Source organism: Pristis pectinata, chromosome 3 (genome assembly GCF_009764475.1).
Source record: "Pristis pectinata isolate sPriPec2 chromosome 3, sPriPec2.1.pri, whole genome shotgun sequence".
In the NCBI taxonomy this organism is placed as follows: domain Eukaryota; kingdom Metazoa; phylum Chordata; class Chondrichthyes; order Rhinopristiformes; family Pristidae; genus Pristis; species Pristis pectinata.
In genome coordinates this window covers 35,634,130-35,655,320 of record NC_067407.1, presented here as the reverse complement: position 1 = coordinate 35,655,320, position 21,191 = coordinate 35,634,130, and the positions used below count along the sequence as shown (strand labels likewise).

General features: G+C 39.9%; 1 protein-coding gene across 7 annotated transcripts in view; it reads left to right on the top strand.

Moving 5' to 3' along the window:
• The first annotated feature begins 1,997 nt into the window (after positions 1-1,997).
• The window catches only part of LOC127568814 (cytochrome P450 2J2-like), a 56,273-nt gene continuing 37,079 nt past the window's right edge, over positions 1,998-21,191 (top strand). For 2 of the 7 annotated variants that reach the window (XM_052013000.1, XM_052012999.1), the window contains exons 1-7: positions 1,998-2,441; positions 3,867-4,029; positions 6,926-7,075; positions 9,945-10,111; positions 13,839-14,015; positions 17,239-17,374; positions 20,225-20,409. In XM_052013000.1, the coding sequence (XP_051868960.1) occupies positions 2,238-2,441; positions 3,867-4,029; positions 6,926-7,075; positions 9,945-10,111; positions 13,839-14,015; positions 17,239-17,374; positions 20,225-20,409 (1,182 nt within the window). In that variant the 5' untranslated portion in view covers positions 1,998-2,237. The remainder of the gene's footprint in view (positions 2,442-3,866; positions 4,030-6,925; positions 7,076-9,944; positions 10,112-13,838; positions 14,016-17,238; positions 17,375-20,224; positions 20,410-21,191) is intronic. The other 5 variants (XM_052013001.1, XM_052013003.1, XM_052013005.1 and 2 more) reach the window with 5 other exon arrangements.

The window sequence follows — 21,191 nt, the reverse complement described above, 5'->3', positions numbered from 1 at the left end:
AATGATTTGGATGCAAATGCACAAGGCTTGATCAGTAAGTGGATGACATGAAATTAGATGTTGTTGATAAATAAAAGGTTATTGTAGATTATAGGGGGAACTTGATCAGTTAGGGAAGTGGGCCGAGGAGTGGCAAATAGATTTCAATACAGATAAGTGTGAGGTGAAGAACACTATGATGCTGGAGGAACTCAGCAGACCAGGCAGTATCTGTGGAGAAAAGCAGGTGGTCAAAGTTTCGGGTCAGGACCCTTCTTCAGGACATTTTTCGTCTAGATTCCAGCATCTGCAGTCCTTTGTTTCTCCAAGTGTGAGGTGATGCATTTCGGGAAGTTAAACCAGTGTAGGACAGAGACTATGAATGGTAGGGCACCAGGGAGTGTAATGGAATGGAGTACAAGTGCATAGTTCATTGAAAGCGGTGTCACAGGTAGACAGGGTGGTGAAAAAGGTATTTAACGTGCTGGCCTTCATCGGTCAAGGCAGTGAGTATAGGAGTTGGGACGTTATGTTGCCGTTGTATATGTAGTTGGTGAAGCTACACTTGGAGTGCTGTGTACAGTTTTGGTCACCCTGTTTTTGGAAAAATGTAGTTAAACTGGAAAGATTGCAAAAAAGATTTATGAGGATGTTGCCAGGACGAGAGGACTTCTGTTATAGGGAGAGGTTGGCCAGGCTGGGTCTTTATTCCTTGGAACATAGGAGAATGAGGGCCGACCTTATAGTAATGTTTAAAGTTATGAGAGGCATAGATAAGGTGGATGGTAACAGTCTTTTCCCCAGGGTATGGGCGTCCAAAACTAGGGGGTATAGATTTAAAAGGGACCTGAGGGGCAACTTTTTCAAACATAGGATGGTGAGTATATGGAACGAGCTGCTGGAGGAAGTGGTTGAGGCAGGTACAATGGTATCATTTAAGAAGCACTTTCAATTACTGTTGAATTTGCTGCCATTTCTCTCTCGTTCTCTACAGTGCTGCCTGACCACTGAGAATTTCCAGCATTTTCTGCTTTTATTTCAGATTTCCAGCATCTGCAGCTTTTGTTGCTTTCCTTAACTTTGTCCCAGTTTACATTGTACAAAACGCTCTTAATATCTTTACTAATCAGGATGCCTAAAGCCTATCTACCATCTTGAGGCACAAGTCAGGAGTGAAATGAAATACTCTCCACTTGCCCGGATGAATGCAGCAACGATAACTCAAGAACCCGACAAAGCAACCTGTTTGATTGATACCCCTTAAACCATCCTAAATATTCATTCGCTCCACCACTGGCTCTCAGTGGCTGCTCTGTTTACCATCTAAAATGCTGCAGTTACACACCTAGGCCACTTTAATAGCATCTCTCAAACCCATAACTACTACCAATAAGAGAGACAAGGGCAGCAGGTGTATGGGAACACCACCACCTGCAGGTTCCCCTCCAAATCATACACCAACAGCACGGGGGAATATGTTTACCAGAAGGTCTGCAGTCATTTAAGAAGGCAGCTCACCAGCATCACCTCAAGAGTAACCGAAGGAACCAAGCATGTCTGGTTGTGGAGAGGTTTGTACTCAACCTTGCAACTGGATTATCAATCTCCTTGTATTCACTGGAGCTGTTCTGGAACATTTCTTGCTGTTGATGTCGCAGGGTGACTGGTTAACTTGGCAGTAAAACATGAATTTAAAAACAATCCATGTGAAGTAGCAAATCTTGAATGAACTGGAGTAATAATTGAAACGGAAATATTTTCAACAGTTGATTTCCATTTTTAAATAATAGGTACTTTTCTAAACTATGACAAATTAAAAATATCCAATTAATTCATGTTATGTCCATTGCACTACTATTTGAATAACTAGTATTCTTCTTGATAATCAAGTAAACCTTGTAAATTGGCAGAGTTCCAGCTGCATTGTATTATTCATTAGTTTTTGCCAAGTCAAAACAAGAACGCTAAGTGGACAATCTCAAAGGAAAACAAGTTTGTCCTCGTTTTCACTGTGGCAGATTATCAGGAAGTACAATTAACAGTAGAAGCACCTCTGTTTTAGGTCTGGGTCTTATCAGGACAGTTGCAGACTTTTTGAATTTACAAGGACTGTGCTCTGAATCTCTGTTGCTTCCCGCGTGATAGAAGGCTGCTTATAGTTTAGTGATCTTGGAAGTTGGGTAATCTGATCTTGGCAGCTGTTTTTCTGAAGAGCTTTTCCATCTGTTGGAGAGACTACACAACAGTGCTAGTCTAGAATGGAAGCACAGAATCTTTCCTTTATAAATCTGTTGTCAAGAGAGGTGTTGATTCTTGCAGTAGTTTTGTTTGTTACCTTGTTCGTGTTTGATGCTCTCCATAGTCATGTTCCCAAGAACTTTCCACCTGGTCCCTTTCATCTGCCGTTTGTCGGAAATATGTTCCAGCTGGACCTGAAGAATCCTCATCTCCAGTTTTGCAAGGTAACATACATCATGTAGTTGTAAGAAAATAAATTAAGAAATGTTTTCAGAAAATATAGCAACATTTAGTAGTTATAGCATAATTGCAATAGAAAATGGGTCTGTCAAGACTTGTAAAGAATATACTATTTGGTTTTGTAAAACACCTGTTTACCATCTATATGTGGGATCTGTTGGATTATTGGTATCTCATTATAAATAAACAAAGATATGGCAATTATTTTTAATCTTGATCTCTTCTGTGTTTTGCTCAATGTTTGAGCTTAGCCAGTGTGCAATTAAATCTTTTGATTAAATCATTAATTTGAGGATAAAATAGTAGGGCGTGGATAAAAGGTGCATTTTTGGATGCTACTTTTAAATCTTGGTAACTAAATAAGAATGCCTTCCTAACGGTGAACGAATGAGAATTGTGAGGGGCAAAATGAATTTGCATGTCCATATATGAGAGTTTTTGAATTGCTAGTGCATAAATATAAAATGAAATGGAAGGTTGGCCTTTGCCTGTAGGGGAAAGAAAAGGAAGTTGTGCTTAAATTTCATGCCGTGTCTCCAGCATGAGATGTGTAATGGACATGCAAATTTATTTTGTCCCCCACAAGTCTCATTTTAAACACATTTATTTCTGGGCAAGAAGAATGTACTGGCCTTAGAAAATGTTAAGTGCACATTCACAATAATGGTAGCAGGATTTTAAGGGTAAGATTATGAGGAGTTTGCACATCCTTAACTTCCTTAACTGCCCTCTCAATGGCCACTTGGCTCAGTTGAATTAGAGATTGGCAATAAATGTTGGCTGTATCAGTGAAAATTCAAGGAACAAGTAAAGAGCTATTCTGTCTAAATACATGCAGTCTACCATAGTTAACAGTACCCATGGGATGAATGAGGGTGGGTAGTTATAACTGCACAGGTTATGTACCTGCGCTGGAACTGCCACAAGTGTCTGTATGAAATTTTAATCTGCTTAGCTGAACAAATAGAAAGAAAATCATCCAAAGCCAATTGGGTTTGTTGGATTTGGATGTCGGAGTCTAATGATATCCTTGTGACTAGAATGCAACTTTGTCTTGGCAACCTGAGTGGAAATTTGCAGTGAGTTTTCAGAGGAATAGAACAGAGTCAGAAGTATAAAAAGTGAGTTTTTGTACATATTTTCACTTTGAACAGCCAAGAAGAGTAGCCAAAGCAGATGAAGACCCAGATGCTTCCATTTTTGATAGTAGATTAATTCATCAGTAACCTACTAAATAAAATCCAGGCTCAGCCTTTTGCAAGTGTTGAAAGATAGGTTTAAAATTATACATCTTACTAAATGATTTTATAAGTATTTTCAATTGAAACATTCAAACTCTTCTGTGCAAGTATATCCGATAATATGGCTAACATAACAAGCCAAATATTGATATGGTATATCTTTTACAGTTTGCAGAGAAGTATGGAGATATTTTCAGCCTGAGAATGGGATATTCCTATCTTGTTGTCTTAAATGGTTTAAATGCTTTTAAAGAGGCCATGGTTTGTCAGACAGATGTTTTTGCAGGACCAGCAGCATTTCCAATTTTTGAAGACCTTGTCAATGGACACGGTAGGTAATTTATTAATTGTTTCATTGTTTCTTGGTTCAGGAATTGATAAATGTTAGGAATTCTTATTTTATGAAAGTATGCCAGCTGTGACAGGATGATTTACAATATAGGCAGGTTTTTCACAACTAAGTAAATGAAAATCTTTATACATGGGGAGAAATCTAGTACTTCAGTACTCATGTTTGTTAAGACAGCAATGAAACCATGAGAGAAAGGAAGAATAGGTGTTAATATCTGCAAGTGCAGTACTAAGTTTCAAGTAATGCTAGGCTGCTTTGTCCCGTTTTAGGCACCTGAGTTGTTCTACAGCTTTTGGAATTGAACTACAAGGTTCAATGGCTATTTTATTGAAATTGACAAAACAAGTACAGTGGTCAAACATCAAGATGGCCTCAAAGGAGAGAGGAAATAGAAAGCACTGTTTGCAGACTGATTCTTAAGTCCCTTTCACAAAGATGCCAACAAAAAAATTACTTCCAATTGTGAAGGAGCACAAGAAGCACATCAACGAATTGGTTTCCGTGGTGATGCAAGAGAGTGAAAAGAAGGCCTGCGTGTTAATCCAAAACCACATAACAAAGCCTTCAACTACAAAGGCTGTATTGTTCTGGTATAAACAGGGAAGTGGAATGATTCAAAATACAAAAAAAAATGCTGGAAATCTGAAATAAAAACAGACAATGCCAGAAATAGGCAGCAAGTTAAGCAGCATCTGTCCAGAGAGAAAGGAGTTGATGATTCATGTTGAAGACCTTTTATCAGAACGAGGGGATGTCAGAAGTTGAACATGTTTTGAGTTGCACATAAGCGGGAGTGGTGGAGAGAAGAAAAGGAATGCCTGTGATAAGGGTGGAAACTGAGAGAATGAATGACGAACAATTTCTCTTGCTCTCAAATCTTTGTTCTCTCTGCAAATTCCCCTCCTCTGCAACCCCAAACATGTTCAACTTCCAACATTTCCTAGTTCTGCTGTTTGGTCTCCAAGCTGAAGTGTTAATGCCATTTCTCTTTCCACAGATATTGCATATTTCCCACATTTTCTGTTTTTTTTACATCAGACAAATGCCATGTCAGAAGCCCTGGTTTGCACAACAGCTGCTGAACATGTTTATACAATTAGTGCAACACATTGAGTTCTGTATTTTCTTTGTCCAATTTGGTTTTGCACTAACTCTGCACTAAATTTGTACTCTGTATATACCATTTTTTGCACTATTTGTACTTGCACAAATTTTTTGTCTGCGTTTATTGTATGTCTTCTGTCTTATGTACGTCCTACGTTGTGGGGGTCTGGGGGAAACGACATTTCGTTCCTCCATGTGTTTTTATAGCATATGGGTGAATGACAATAAAGTAACTTCAACTTGAAGAGTGGAACCTATTCCACATTAAGTGGAAATGAGTGTGCTGTATCTGCCTTCTCTGTGCTAGGATATGCAGATGAGTCCTCGTGCTTTTCAGAACTCATTCAGCAAGTGAAGATTCTTGAAGAAAGCTTCTGGAGTCCCCATAAAATCCATTTACATGACAGAATATTTTAATCTGTCGTGGAGTTGAACGGCAACTTGAAGATGAGAAGCAATTTCTTCACTCACAGGGTAATGAATCTTTGCAGTTTTCTACCCAAGAAGCTGTGGAGGCCATTGCTGAGTATATTCAAGACAGAGAATAATAGATTTCAAAATGTCAAGGGAATCAAAAAATCAGAGTTTAGTACAAGAAAGTGACACTGATTTTAGAACAAGGGCTCATTGTTTAAAAATAAAGGGATCACCTGTCTAAGCTTTTTTTTCTATCAAAGTCATGAGTGTTTAGCACTCTCTTTCTCAAAGCAGAGTGGAAGCAGAAAGATACTTTCTAAGTAAAGGAATGAAAGGTGACCAGGAATGGAAGGGAATGCCATATTGAAATTATAATCAGATCAGTAATGATCTTATTAAATGACAGAGTGGCCTTGAGAGGCTGAGTGGCCTACTCCTGATTTCAGTTCATATGTTTGTATGATCTTGTTGAAGGGTAACACAGGTGTCAGGATTGAATCGCCTTCTCCAGCTTCTGCGTCTTATGTTCTTTTGCTTTTTGTGCTCTGATCACCAATGTTGTGAATAGGAACACATACAATAGCATTGTGGGAGGACTTTCACCAGTAGGGTCACAGCAGTTCAAGAACGTGGCTCACTATCATGTTCCCAAGGGCAATTATGCACTGGTGGTAAATGCTGTCCTGGTTAATGATGTTCATGTCCCGCAGGTGAGTTTATAAAATACCTGGTAGGAACTGTACAGTTTTGAATCAATTTACTGGTTTTGCGATTACTGATTTCTGCCAGTGGGATACTGGTTCTGTGGTTTTGCAAGGTTTTTTTTGTGTCATTAAATGCATTCATTGCTCCAGTCTGCAAACATACAATTGAAAAGATCACAATCAACCTTTGTGCTTTAAAATGTGTTAGGATAATTTAAAATATTCTTTCCATGAGTTTTTTTTTGTGTCCTAAAGACACTGACTAATGCGCAGGTTTGGTTCCATTGGTGCCAGACATTGTTTATGCTGATCCAGTTGTGAACCTAAACAATGAATGAGTTTTGAAGCCAACACTTAATTGACATCAGCTAAATCAGAACAGAGCCAAACAAAATCAGCACTCTGCTGGTTTATTTATAATAAATCAGAAGACACCTTTACCCATTAGATTGTAGGAAGGCTTACTATTCACATCAGTTTCTTTACAAGGAGTTCTGTTATCTCTCCATCCAGCCTATATAGGCCACTCATAAATCATTAATTTTAAGATGTATGATGAATCACTGAAGGCAATGCTTTTTAATTCAAGATTACAATTATTTGATCCAGAAAGTGTGATTACAAATGCCACCTGTATTTCTCCAACACAGGTATACAGCTCTCCAACGGAGACACATGGAGAGAGCAGCGTAAGTTTGCACTAAAGACATTAAGAAGTTTTGGTGTTGGGCAAAAATCTTTGGAAGCAAGAACTCTGGAGGAAATAAAATATCTTCATGATTCATTCAAGAAAGAGAACGGTAAGTTTATTCTACTTTTTGTTTCAGATGTAATGCCATTGGGTTGGATTTTGTGTAATGATGCAAAATTGGTCACGGCTATTATGTGGCAAAATGGACATCAATTTTGAGAAGATTCACGTTGCCAGTTAAACATTGCATTTCTGAGGCTGAGATAAAAGATGAGTTTCTAATGGTGTAGTAAGCAACATTACTGTTTGACTATAATGTTGCCCCTCAAAAATAATTCAATGAATTTTAAAATAATAAAAAAATAAAGTTTATTTGTCATATTTTCAGTTTCTACTTTAATTTTATGTATGTTCTCATATTTATGTCCTGTAAGCTGGTTGAAAAATTAGTTTAAAATTCTACTTATTTCCTAGAATAGAATCGGAAATTTATGACACTGGAGGCCATTTAGCCCATTGTGTCTGTGACAATCAATAAAGAACCATTCAACCTAATCCCATCCTCCAGCACTCGATCTGTAGCCCTGCAGGCCGTCGCTCTTCAAATAAGCATCCGTATACTGTACAAAGATGATGAGAGTTTTCACCCTAACCAATGTGTCAGCGGTGAATTCCAGACTCCTGTCACCCTCTGTTTAAAGAGATTTTCCTCAGTTCCCCTTTAATCCTTCTACCAGTTAATTTAAATCCATGCTCCATTTTGACCCCACTGCTACAGGAAATATGTCCTTCTTATTTTAGTCAGTCTGGGCCTGCATAATTTAAGACACCTCAATTAATTCTCCCTCAATCATCTCGATTCCAAAGAAAAGATCTCCAACATATTAATCTTTCCTCGTAGCAACATTTGCTAGTTTTAGTAACTCCTTGACTGGATACCAGAGATCCTCTAGAGTGGATGTTTTTTGTAGTTGATGTTGGTGGAATGGATAACAGCCAGCACAGATCACTAGATTTTTTGAGCCAGCAACTACTAACATAACTTTTCAGTTGCAGACCAATTTCTAAGCGCTTATTTAAATAACTTTTTTTTGCAGCCAGTCTGTAAAAAGATCCAAAAGAGACAATTATATGAAAATCAAGTTATTCATATAATTTAGAAACTGGAAGATCCTGGCCCATATTCTGGGGCCTTGCTCTTATGAGCTGATAGCAACAAAACTCCACTCACTCACAACTGCCCACTGCTTTATTCTGTTCAATCTCATATTGGCACTTTAAATTTCATTAAAGATTTTAACATACTGTATACCCTGCCAGTGTGCAAAAAGCATCATATTTAAAATAAAGTATAATCCGAACTGTCCTCTCTTTATAAAAACAGATAATTTTGAAACACTCCAACAGGTCAGGCAGTATCTGTGGGGAAAAAGAGACAGAGTTAATGTTTTAGGCTGAAGAGCCTTTGTCACCATTGCAATGTTAACTTTATTTCTGTTTTCACTGCCTGACCTCCTGAGTATTTCCAGCAAGCTCCTTATATTTCAGTTTTCCAGAATCTGCAGTTTTTTGATTTTCAGAGGACTGTCTAGATGAAGGGTCTCAACCCGAAACGTGGACTGTTCATTTCCCTCCATAGATGCTGCCTGATCCGTTGAGTTCCTCCAGTGCTTTTTGTGTTGCTTCAGCTACAGAACTCCAGTTGTTAACCTACAAAACAGCTCACTCGCTGTGAACATGTGAAAACTCTGTATGAATGCAGATTTGACCTTTTCATCCTTCTGTGAAAGAAAAATCATGTGGCAGCAACTACAGGGGTAAATGACGCAGAAGGCATGAGTCTGGGGCATGGTTAAAATAAACTAACAACCTTTAGAACCTATGGTCGGAACACAACATGCAAATAGTGAAGAACACGTGGAACGATCTTGCCAGTAATAATCAGATGGAACCACAGCAGATCCCTATAGTAAGAAGAATTATATTAAGCAACTTGAAAGACGTGCTGTGCTTTATGTTCACCGAGTGGTTGTTGCTGCCATCTAGTGCCTACTTATTTAGTGAGAGATAGGAAACTGGAAATAGTGCTGTGTACGCATGAAAGAGAAGAGTATCAGATTGCATGAGAAATGTAAGAAGGTCTAGCTAGGTGTGATGAAGACCTGCATGTATTGATACCCTGTCCTAAGTCCATCTGTTATTCGAGCATGCAGGAACACATTGATGCAATCACAAAGAAGGCACGCCAGTGGCTCCACTTCATTAGGAGATTTGGTATGTCACCAAAGACTCTTGCAGATTTCTACAGATGTACGATGGAGAGCATTCTGACTGGTTGCATCAGTGCCTGGTATCGAGGCTCCAATGTGCAGGTTCGAAAGAGGCTACAGAGGGTTGTAGACTCAGCCAGCTCCATCACGGTCACAACCCTCCCTGCCATCGAGGACATCTTCAAGAGGTGGTGCCTGAAGAAGGCTGTACCCATCATTAATGATCCTCACCATCTGGGACATGCCCTCTTCATATTACTACCATCGAGGAGGTGTTAAAGGACCCTGAAGACCCACGCTCAACGTTTCAGGAGCAGTTTCTTCCCCTCTGCCTTCAAATTTCTGAACAGTCCATGAACCCATGAACACTACCTCATTATTCCTCTTTTGCACTCTTTACTTATTTTTGTAAATTATCATAATTTTTATATCTTTATGTTTTGCACTGTACTCTGCCACAAAACAACAAATTTCACAACATATATCAGTGATAATAAACCTCATTCTGATTCTTTTTTGAAGACCTCCTGAATCAAGTTAATGCGGTGTAATATCCATCTTAGTGATTCAACTTTAATTATAGTTATCCTTGAACACAATATGGTTTAAGTGGCTTACTATTTAAAAGGTATGTGCTACACTCGCGCATTGTCAGTTGGACAGGCTGTTGAGATTAAATTTTTAACTTTCCCTGTGTTCTGCTTTCAGGGCAACCGTTCAATCCTCAAACCAAGATTAATATATCAGTCACAAATATAATCTGTTCAATTGTCTTTGGAGAACGGTTTGACTATAATGACCCCCAAAGCGATATACAAGAGATGCATCTTTTACTTGACAAATTTGGACATATTATGGAAAGTATTTGGGTTCAGGTATGGTTATATTTGTGAATAATACTTTTACATATTGAATTTGGGAAGATGAAGAAAAAAAACTTCTGGAATGAATTTAAAATCTCTTTATCTGACAAGAATGTATGTTACCATAACTAACCGTGCGTAATTTTTACAAATTCACGAGATACATTTGTGTTAACAATTTTTAAGTATGTTTTCAAAGTCTAGTTCCAAAATGTAGCGTGTAAAAGGTAGAGTCATAAAGATAAACAGCATGATATGGACTTCGGTTCAATTTGTCCATGCTGACCAGGATGCCTTCATGAGCTAATCCCTTTTGCCCATATCCCTCTAAACCTTTCCAATCCATATGTCTGTGCAATTACCATTGTAACTGTACCTGCTTCCACCACATTGTGGCAGCTCATTCCTTATGTCATCCACCCTCTGTGGAAAAACCTGCTTCTCAGGTTCCCTTTAAATCTTTCCCCTGTCAACTTAAACCTCTGCCTGGGAAAAACACTGTGAACATCCACCTTATCTCTGCCCTTCATGATTTTATAAACCTCAGTAAGGTCAACCCTTAGCGTCTTTTGCTCCAAGGAAAACAGTCCCAGCCTATCCAGTTGATCCTTATAACTCAAGCCCTCCAGTCCCAGCAACATCCTTGTTGATCTTTCCTGCACCCTCTCTAGCTTAATCACATCCCATGGTATAGACAACTAGAACTGTACACAATACTTCAAGTGCAGTCTCACCAATATCTTGTGCAGCTGTAACGTGATGTGGCAACTCTAAAACTCAGAGGCCCATCCAATGAAGGCAAGCATGCAATACATCTTCTTCACCACCTTGTATAACTGTGTTGCCACTTTCAGGGAACAATGTACTTGTACCCCGAGGTCATTCTGTTCTACAACATACACCAGGGTCCTGCCATTCACCATGTATGTTCTGCCCTGCTTTAGCTTCCCAAAATGCATCAATCCACACCCGTATGAGTTAAATTCCATCTGCCATTCCTTTGCCCACTTTTCCAGTTGATCTAGATCCTGTTGTAACCTCAGACAACCTTCTTTGCTGTCCACAGCACCACTAATTTTGGTGTCACCTGCAAACTTACTAACTGTACCACCGACTTCTCAACCAAATCATTAATATATATGACAAAAAACAGGGGACCCAGCACCAATCCCTGCAGCACATCACCGGTCACAGGCCTCTGATCTGAAAAACAACCCTCCACTACCACCCCTGACTCCTTAATTATTTGTTTATTTCAGCATAAAATTGGGCAGGAGTAAATGAAAACAATACGGATATTGGAGATGATTTTCATCTCAATACTGCTATATGTCAATGTGAAAATGGAATAGTGGTACAATTTAAATCATAGTAAATGCAGGCAGTTAACATGAGTATAACCATGGCCTCATGACACTCAATGGGACACCGTCATGAAATATCTTACCTACCTTCTGGGGTCAGTATTGACAAGGTCCAGTACAGTGAAGCCGCGAATGCTTCGTAGCAGTACCTCCTCAGCCTGTGACCACTACCACTTGGAAAGAAGGGCTGTAGTGCATGGAAATACCACCACTTGGAAGTCCCTCTCCAAGTCATACACCACCCTGATTTGGAAGTATGATTATCATAGGCTTGGACCTCTCCACCCTACAACTCTGTGAAGTACCTTGTCCTCTCAGACTACATTCGAGAAGACAGGTTATTGTATACTTGTCCTGATCAGTCAGGGATGAGCAATAAATGCCAAAGTACCTTGGAAGAACTTCAGAAAATTGCTTTGCTGGAGGTCTGCTGAGTCCAACTTGCAAATAAAATTTTATTTGGACAGAGCTTCCCCCATTAATTAAAGATAATCAGGGTAAACCTATCTTGTTATTGTCTTCAGACATTCAGTCATATAGAGTGCACTTTGTGAAAGGACTCCTCAGAGAATGGTAACCTTGCCTGGGTTGATGTGGTGGCTTCCTGCAATAGAGTCAGAAGGAATGCTCGGTGTGGAATGTTGTTAAGGTCTATTTTGCAAATGGAACAAGGTCTGGAGCTGTCATTGAAATAAACCTTCAGTGTGATCAGGGCGATGATGCAGAAGACCTTGAGCAATTGGGAAATCTCCATCGAATGCCTGGAGACAGAAACCTTTGGCAGCAACTCACAGTCATGTCAAACAACTGTTCTGGTAATTTCAGCCTTGAATAAGTTGGCTCTCCCTAAAATCCGACATTGAATTTCACGTCATGTAGATGAGGAGTCAGCAAATAATACAGGAATCTTCTCTGCACCTGAGGACTTAACAAAGATTTATCATTTTATTTTGATTGTCAAGTGCCTGAGTACTAATTATCACCTAGCTGCTGGTTCTCTGGCCTTTCCTAGGTGCTTTGTGACCTGTTCCCACGGAGAGTTCTCCCAATCACTTCAACATGGGAGATGTGGCTCAGCCAAAGGACGATTAACATCCTCTTCTTTTGGTGTCTGGCAGGCACTGGCACAAATCATCATATTGCGGCAACAAGGCGCCTGCTGAGACGAAGCAGCCCAGCTCGCCTTCCTGTACCACAGTAGACATTGGTTGAGAAGGTGCCAATGAACCAAGTATCATATCAATCTGAGAAAGGGACTGTAGGTGACCTTGAGAATGGACAAGAAAATGTCTATGAATGTTATTCATATAGACTTCCAGAAGACATATGATAAAGTCCCTCACAAAAGATATTTTAGTTAAAATTAAAACTCATTACTTTGAAGGGGCATTATTAGTCTAGGTAATAATTTGGCTGAAGTCACAGCAGTTCAGTTACCAATCTCAGTAATCTATAAACTTGTGCTAATGATCTAGGGACCTAAGCACCTCCCACTATGGCAGTTATGGTATTTAAATTCAGATTAATAATCCAGAATTTGGAAATTAACAATGAGTCTTCATAGTGATGGCCACGAAAACCTCTGGATTGTTGTTTTAAAAAAAATCTAGCTCACTAATGTCCTTCAGGGGAATTTGCCAGGTACGGGTGAAAGTCTAACTAGAACTATTAATTGCCAAGTGAAGTGAATGGATCAGACAAAAAATAGTGACAAATGGTGCAAAACGTTCATTCACTTCACCCCTGAAATAAAGAGAACAGAGAGTTTTTTAAATGATGAAAACCTTGCATGAACGGAAGTCCAGACGGATGCACAGAGATCATTAGAATGTCATGGATAGGTAGAGAAAGGAACGAAACAGGTGAATGGAATGCTTGCTTTTATTTATGGAGGACTAGTTACAAGAGTGTGGAAGGAATGTGACCGGCACACAAAGACTTGGTTAAATCTTACTGTGTTCAGTTCCAAGCATCCCACTTCAACAGGGATATATTGGCCTTGTAGAGAATACTATGTAGATTTATGACGACAATAGCTGAATTCCAAAGAAAGTATGAGGAGAGATTACACAAATAAGCATTGTATTTATCAAAGTTTTCAAAATAACCAAAGAATTGACAGGGTCATTGGAGAAAGTATTTGTGCTGGTTGGGAAGCTTGGGACTGGGAGGCATAATTTAAATGTCAGACCTTGAAGGAATGAAGTTTGGAAACACTTCAATGTGAAAAGTGTAGTAGGAGTGTAGAACTCTCTTGTGATACTAGGTCAGATAAGCAGTGCTCCCTTTGAATAAAATAAAATTTGTTTGTTTCTTAAATCAGTCATGGGAATAAAATTACTCTCATCCTTTTCATTTCATTTCCCTTTCTACAGCTATACAATTCATTTCCAAAATTAATGAGACATCTTCCAGGCCCACATAATGATATATCTGTTACGTGGAAAAAGTTGGAGGACTTTACAAAAAAGAAAATCAAGCAGCACCGGGAGACATGGAACCCAGCAGAACAAAGGGATTTCATTGACTGCTTCCTGTTACAAATGCAAAAGGTGAAGCTTTAAGTAAACTTAAATTGACACCCAAGGTTTGGATTATAGAAGAGTGCAGGCCCTTCAGCCCACAATGTTGTGCTGACATTTTATCCTGCTCTAATATCTATCTAAGCCTTCCCTCCCAAATGTTAACCCTTCCCTCCCATTCCTCTATCATTCACGTGGCTATCTAAGAGTCTCTTAAATGTCCTTAATATATCTGCCCGCACAACCTCTGCTGGCAGTGCCTTACACGCACCCACCACTCTCTTTGTAAAAAAATACTTGCCTCTGACATCCCCCTTATATCTTGCTCCAATCACCATAAATTATGCCCCTTCGTGTTAGCCATTTTCGACTTGGGGAAAAGTCTCCGACTGTCCACCTGATCTATGCCTCTTATCATCTTGTACACCTCTATCAAGTCACCTCTCATCCTCCTCCTCTCCAAACAGAAAAGTCCTAACTCACTCAACCTGTCCTCATACGACATGCTGTCCAATCCAGGCAGCATCCTGGCAAATCTCCTCTGCACTCTCTCTAAAGCTTCCTTCCTAAAACGAGGCGACCAGAACTGAACACAATACTCCAAGTGTGGTCTAACCAGAGTTCTATAGAGCTGCAACATTACCTCGTGGCTCTTGAAGTCAATACCCCGACTAATGAAGGCCAACACACCATATGCCTTCTTAACAACTCTATTGACCTGCCCGGCAACCTTGAGGGATCTATGGACATGGACCCCAAGATCCCTCTGTTCCTCCACACTGCTAAGAGTCCTGCCATTAACCTTGTATTCTGCCTTCAAATTCGATCTTCCAAAGTGTATCACTTCACACTTTTCTGGGTTCAGATGGAGTCGATAGTTCTGGCTCAGCTTATCTCAAACTTCTGCCTGTGCTCAGCCAGCAGCAGTATTCTGAGGCAAGCTGGAGTTCAGATGTTGGTTTATCAGACCCCTGCTCTCCAACAGTGGACTTGCCATTGTATCCAGCAGTGGAACACTGACGTGCTGAAGAGAATACATTACATCAGGCCCTTCAGTATTATCCCAGAATGGCTAGCATACATTTGACAATCCCATTCATTTCAATGGGTTCAACACTTCGAAACAGATAACTGCAGCTAAGTGTTTGAGTTATTGAACTTAATTTAGTTTAAAATGTTTTAAATTATTTATTAGTATTTTAAGGTGTTTCAGTTGCATTAATTATTTTTACTTGTTAATTTTTTAAGAGGTTATTTAAATATTTTGAATGGTTTTATATGTTACTATCAGGGACATTGTGAGGAGAGCCTGCAAAGAGAGACAGATATGTTAGCAAATGGGGAAGAAATTGGCACTTGGAGCATAATATGGAAAAGTTTGAGGTTGTCCAGATTGGTAGGAAAATAGAAAAGATAAATATTGTTCAAAGAGAGAGAGTCAAGGATGCTGAATGACAGAGGGCTCTGGGTGTTCTCATGTACGGAACATGGGATGTCAGTGAGTAATTAGGAAGGCTTTTATAATTTCAGCCTTGGTAGCAAAGGTGGTGAGTTACAAAAATTAAGAAGTCCTGCTAAAACAGTATAGGATATTGTTGAGATCTGCAGGGATATACAGTGCTTACATCAGAGCAGTTTTAAGACAATTCACTGGGTTGATCTCTGGGATGAAGGAAATCTTTTATGAAGAAAGGTTAGTTGTACTGATGGGACTTTAGGAGAATAAATAAGGGGGTATAATTTCAGAATCGGTGTCACCCATTTAAGATTGAGGTGAAGTAGAATTTCAACTCTGAGAATCATGAATCTTTGGAATTCTGTACTCCAGAGGGCTGTGGCAGCTGAATCCTTGAATATATTGACAGCCACAGTAGGATAATATTTGGATGATGGAGGAGTCGGGCATCATGAGGAATTGGCAGAAAAGTGGAGCTGGAGCCAACATTAGATCAGCCCTGTTCTTATCCAATGGCTGGAGGGTTCATGGGACTGACTTCTTCTATCCCTGATGTTCTCATGTCCCCATTTCAGACATTTTGATTCTGTTATAAAATTGTCGCTGGTTTCCATTTGAACGCTTATCCTAACTGGCCATTCGTTGGGAGTATATCTATGGCATTGTTTCAGAAGCATGAAAATTTAAAAAATGCAGATGCTAGAAAGCTGAAACAAAAACATAAAATGTTGGAAACACTAGCAGGTCAGGCAGCATCTGTGGAAAGAGAAACAGACTTAACGTTTCAACCAAAGAACCATTACTGGGGTGGCGAGGGATTAAAAGTAATGACATCACCAATTCTGTTAAAGGTACTAGACCTGAGGAGTTTACACTGTTTCTCATTTGACAAATGCTGAGTATTTCCAGCATTTTCTGTTTTGTTTCAGAAGCATGTCCTACAGTGGTGTCTGAGCAATAGGAAAGATATCATCTTCTAGTTGTCCTTAACTGTTTTGATGTCATATTGTCCTCGAAAAGAACCTTAGAAAGGCTTTTATCACACAGTAAAACTCCTAGTATGAATCTTTGTTTAATGATGCAATAGATTGAGGTTGTTGACTGGGCAGCAATAAGTTTAAAAGTACCGTTGCATCAGATTTTGGAAGGACAGACCCTCAAAACCTTCCCAGGAGAATTTCAAGTTAGCTTATACCTCTAATATTAATCACAGTGTGCCCCAAAATCCCTGAAAACCTGGATTCTGAGTTACTTGGGGAATGTTCACATTCACTTGTCTCTTTTAAAATTGAAAATAAAATGCAGGGAATTTCTGTTTGTTAATAAACTGATTTACAACTAACAAACATTTTGGTTTAATTTCACTACTCCACTACTCTTCAGATCTGCTCTTCACCATCATTTAAAATGAGGTTAGAATGGGCTGGCTGAGCAATAGTTAATCCACCTATTTACACTAAGTGAAAGAGTATTAATGAACTGGACTTTGCACCCTCGTTGATCAATGGGAGAGCAGACACGTAGGGTGGGTACACCATCTTTGCTCAACAATCCTCAGCACATGTGCATGCATGTCAGTGATGCCCAGATGCATTTTTTTTTGTCGCGAGTGGAAATTTTAACTATCAGCGTCATCATTTTGCATATTTACAGCCAGCAGTAATCACCGACCCCATCGTGCCCCTGGTATAGCAGGCTCAGTGGGTGAAGTTGTGCTATTTAATCAGGAAAACCAAAGTTGTAACTCATGACATAGAACTTCAATCTGTTATCACTTTATATTTCTTGTTGTTTTAGGGTCCTCCTAACTCTAGTTTTGATGAGCAAAATCTCCAGTGTATAACATTGGATCTATTCCTTGCTGGGTCTGAGACATCAACAACTGCATTACTTTGGGCACTGATGTACATGGCAGCATATCCAGACATTCAAGGTGAGTAACACTGGAGAAATTTAAGAAGATCTGGTATTCTGCCTATGACATCTGAATCCCTATGGTTGAATGCAGAAAGTGAAGCCATGGTTTTCTTGCCTGATTCTAAGTTGGTGAACGGTGTAATAACTTCCTTAAAATGAGATGTTCCATGACTTGTACCAGGGAACCATATGGATGAAGATATTGGTGCTTAGAATTATCTAAGAAATATGCTTTGGCAAATCAACCCTAAAGGAAAATCTTGCAATTAATTGAGGAGTACAAACCATTGTTTTGATACTTTTAAAATAATGGGTGGACAGAATAATTTAATAACTATTGTAGTTTCCGTTTTACTCGTCCCAACCATCTCATCTTCACCCTGGACATCCAATCTCTCCACCTCTCCACACCTCCATCTTCCAGCAGGACAGCCTGCAGGCCCTTCACTTGCTGAATGGAGGAAAAATCAGTTCTTATCCTCCATCATTGCCATCCTCCTTTGGCTCAAGTTTGTTTCACATCGCACAACTTCTCCTTTCACTCCACTCACTTCATCCAAATAAAGGCTGTTGCAATGGGAAACTGAGTAGTTCCTGGCGAGACCTGCCCTTTTGTGAAATACAAGGAACATTCTTTGTTCTGGTCCTATTGCCATGTTCTACCCTTCTCTTGCCCTCACATGATCTACCTGTGATTCTTCCCTTTCCTCAACTTCTATGGCTCCATTGCTGAAGTTCAGTCCCCTCTGTGCCCATAACCACCTTGGCTAGAATTCCTGTCACTCTGCTTCCTGTGAACACTCCTCTTCATCTTCCCAGTTTCTCGAGTTTCATTGAGAAGTGTCCTGATGATTCCACCTTTCATACTGATGCAGAAGTCTGAGTTCCTTTTTCCTTAACCAGGAATTCCCCTCAACTACAGATAACAATATCTGTCCCATTTCCCCCACTTCCCCTCTCAGCTATTCAGCTCCCTCCCAAAAGGTTGTTCTTGCCTTCACCTTCCACCCCATCAGCCTTCACATCCAATGGATCCAGCATTTCCACTCTCTCCAGCATGAAGCTTCCACTATCCTTCTTACCTTCCCTTTCAAAATTATAAATGTGTCTCTCCCTTCATGGTACCTCAGTTCACTGCTCAATTCCCCCCAGCCTGCAACGCATCCCTCTCCCATCGCACCTCACTGTCCAAGCAACACCTGTCCTTTTATCTCTGCACTTCCAATAGTTCAGTGCCCCAAATATCCTTTACAAGTGAAATATTCATTTACTTGCTCTGCATTTGCCACCATTTTTGTATTTATTTTCTATTGCCCTACCCAATAGAATTTCTAGGTTAATTTTCCTTAAATTCCATCAGTCCTCAAGTGGAAGAGCGGGAGCCAAGAAACAACTGTTAGTTTGGATTGATGTTTACGTCAACAATTCTGCAGGGAAAGGCACAGTGGAAGTAAAAAAAACAACAAATCTCAATCCCAGTTGGTCTGTGAACTCTGGACCAATTAACTAACTGTTCTTGGAATAATTTCATTCGATCTGTCTGGATAGGCAAGCAGAACCGGAATGTTGGAGTCTCATTTGAAAAGCAGCCCTTCCAACACAACCTCAGTACAGTACTGATGGGTTTGCCAGTTGTGTGCTCAGTATTTGGTGTGTGTATTAAACAGCAACCTTCTGAATCAGAGATTGCCAGTATAAGCTTTCACTGACGACAAGAAAACATCTTTGTCTGTCTTTTGAGTAATCCATTTACGTTTTTTGAGGTACCCTGTCAGTCCCTTTAGAATTCAACATATGAGGTTATTTATACTCTTATTATCCTGCATGCAAGATTTGGCATGGTCACAGAGTCACATAGCACGGAAGCAAGCCATTCAGCCCATCACATCTATGCTGACCAGATGAGGATGGTCATCTTGGTGCCATGTTCATGCTCTGTAATTGGAAATGATGACTGTAGTTGCTTTAACCACAGAGCAGTCTTTCCTTTTATAATAAAAAGAATAGCAGATGCTGTAAATCTGAAAAAATTTAGGAAATGCTGGAAACATTAAGAAGGTCAGGCAGCATCTGTGGAAAGAAAATGTTTAATGTTTCAGGATCAAGACAGCTGGAATATTGTGTACAGCCCTTACAGCTGGAATATTGTGCATTTGGTTGCAGTTCTGGTCACCACACTGTAGGAAGGACTTGATTATATTGGAGAGGATGCAGAAGAGATTCACCAAGATGTTGCCTTGGAGCACAGGAGGCTGAGGGGCACCTGATAGACGTGCACAAAATTATGAGAAGCTGAGATGGGGTAGATAGTAAGAAATGTTCAACCATGGCTGAGGTGTTTGAGACCAGGGGGCATAGGTTGAAGATGAGGGGTAGGACGTTTAGAGGGGATCTGAGGAAATCTTTCTCCCAGGCAGTGGTTACAATCTGGAACACACTGCCTGAGAAGGTGATAGAGGCAAATACTCTCACAACATCAAAGTAGCCTCTGGACAAGCACTTGCATTGCCAAGGCTGAGTAGGCTACAGACCAAGTGCTGGTAAAAGGGATCAGTATAGGTAGGACTCGATGGTCAACATGAACACGATGGGCCAAAGACCTGCTTCTGTGCTGTATGACTATGAGCCTATGTCCATCAGATCTCACTCTTGAAATGTTAACACCTCATTCCACTGAGGCTGCCTGGTGGGCTGAGTGGTTCCAGTATGTTCTGATATTTCCTCTTACACATTGGTTTGTTTTTTCCACATCGACTAGAGCAACACGTGGGACATAGCACATGTGAAAACTGAACTATTATTGTAGTAAAGGGTAGCACAGTGGTGGTTCGCTGGATATTTCTGTACCCTTTCTCTTTCTTTGCAGAGAAGGTCCATGATGAGATAGAGCGTGTAATTGGCCAACAAGATCCTGTGATGGATGATCAGATCAATCTTCCTTACACCAATGCAGTTGTCCATGAAATACAGCGAAAAGGCTGCGTAGCCCTATTCACTCTTACTAGAGAAACTACTCGAGACACAACTGTGGGAAAGTACTTCATACCAAAGGTAATTGGAACACAGATTTTGGACATGAAATTGAATTGAACTAACACGGAACACAACATAAATGAGATGAAAAGATCTTGATAAAGTTGATCATAAGGGGTGGCTGGTGTGGGCATTGAGGTTTCACGTCAAAAGTATTCAGAGTTTGAGAGATTTTCAAAAGCTGGACAAACACACACAAAAAGTGCTGGAGGAACTCAGCAGGTCAGGCAGCATCTAAAGAGGGAAATAAACAGTCGACCTGATTAAGGTGTCTCCACCCGAAACGTTGACTGTTTTATTTCCCTCCATAGATGCTGCGTGTGTTGCTCCAGATTCCAGCATCTGCAGAATCTCTTGTGTTTCAAAAGCTGGAGGTTTGTTTTGATCTGAATAGTTGGTTTCTTGAGCCTATTGAGATATCACTTTCCTCTTTACTATTCCTACAAATAGTTGATTGCGTTACAGTTTAAAACGAAAAATCTATCAAGATATCATGAGAGTCTTACGGATAAGAAATGCCATTCATATTCATATTCAGTCTACCTTAATTTATCTACTTAAACAAACCTCCACTATTTCCATTGCTCCTGTCTAATTGTTTCTTTAACAATTCTATTGTTTTTGCCTCCACTCCAAGGTTTAGTCATTCACTGTGAGTAAGAAGTACTCTCTGTTATAGAACTATCTTTTACTGGCTTGAACCTGTCTCCTTCTTCCATTCCTGTAGTCCAATCTTTACTGTATCATTAGCTTTCCTTGGTACCATGATGTGAAAAATGAAGTAACACTGCATCTTTCTT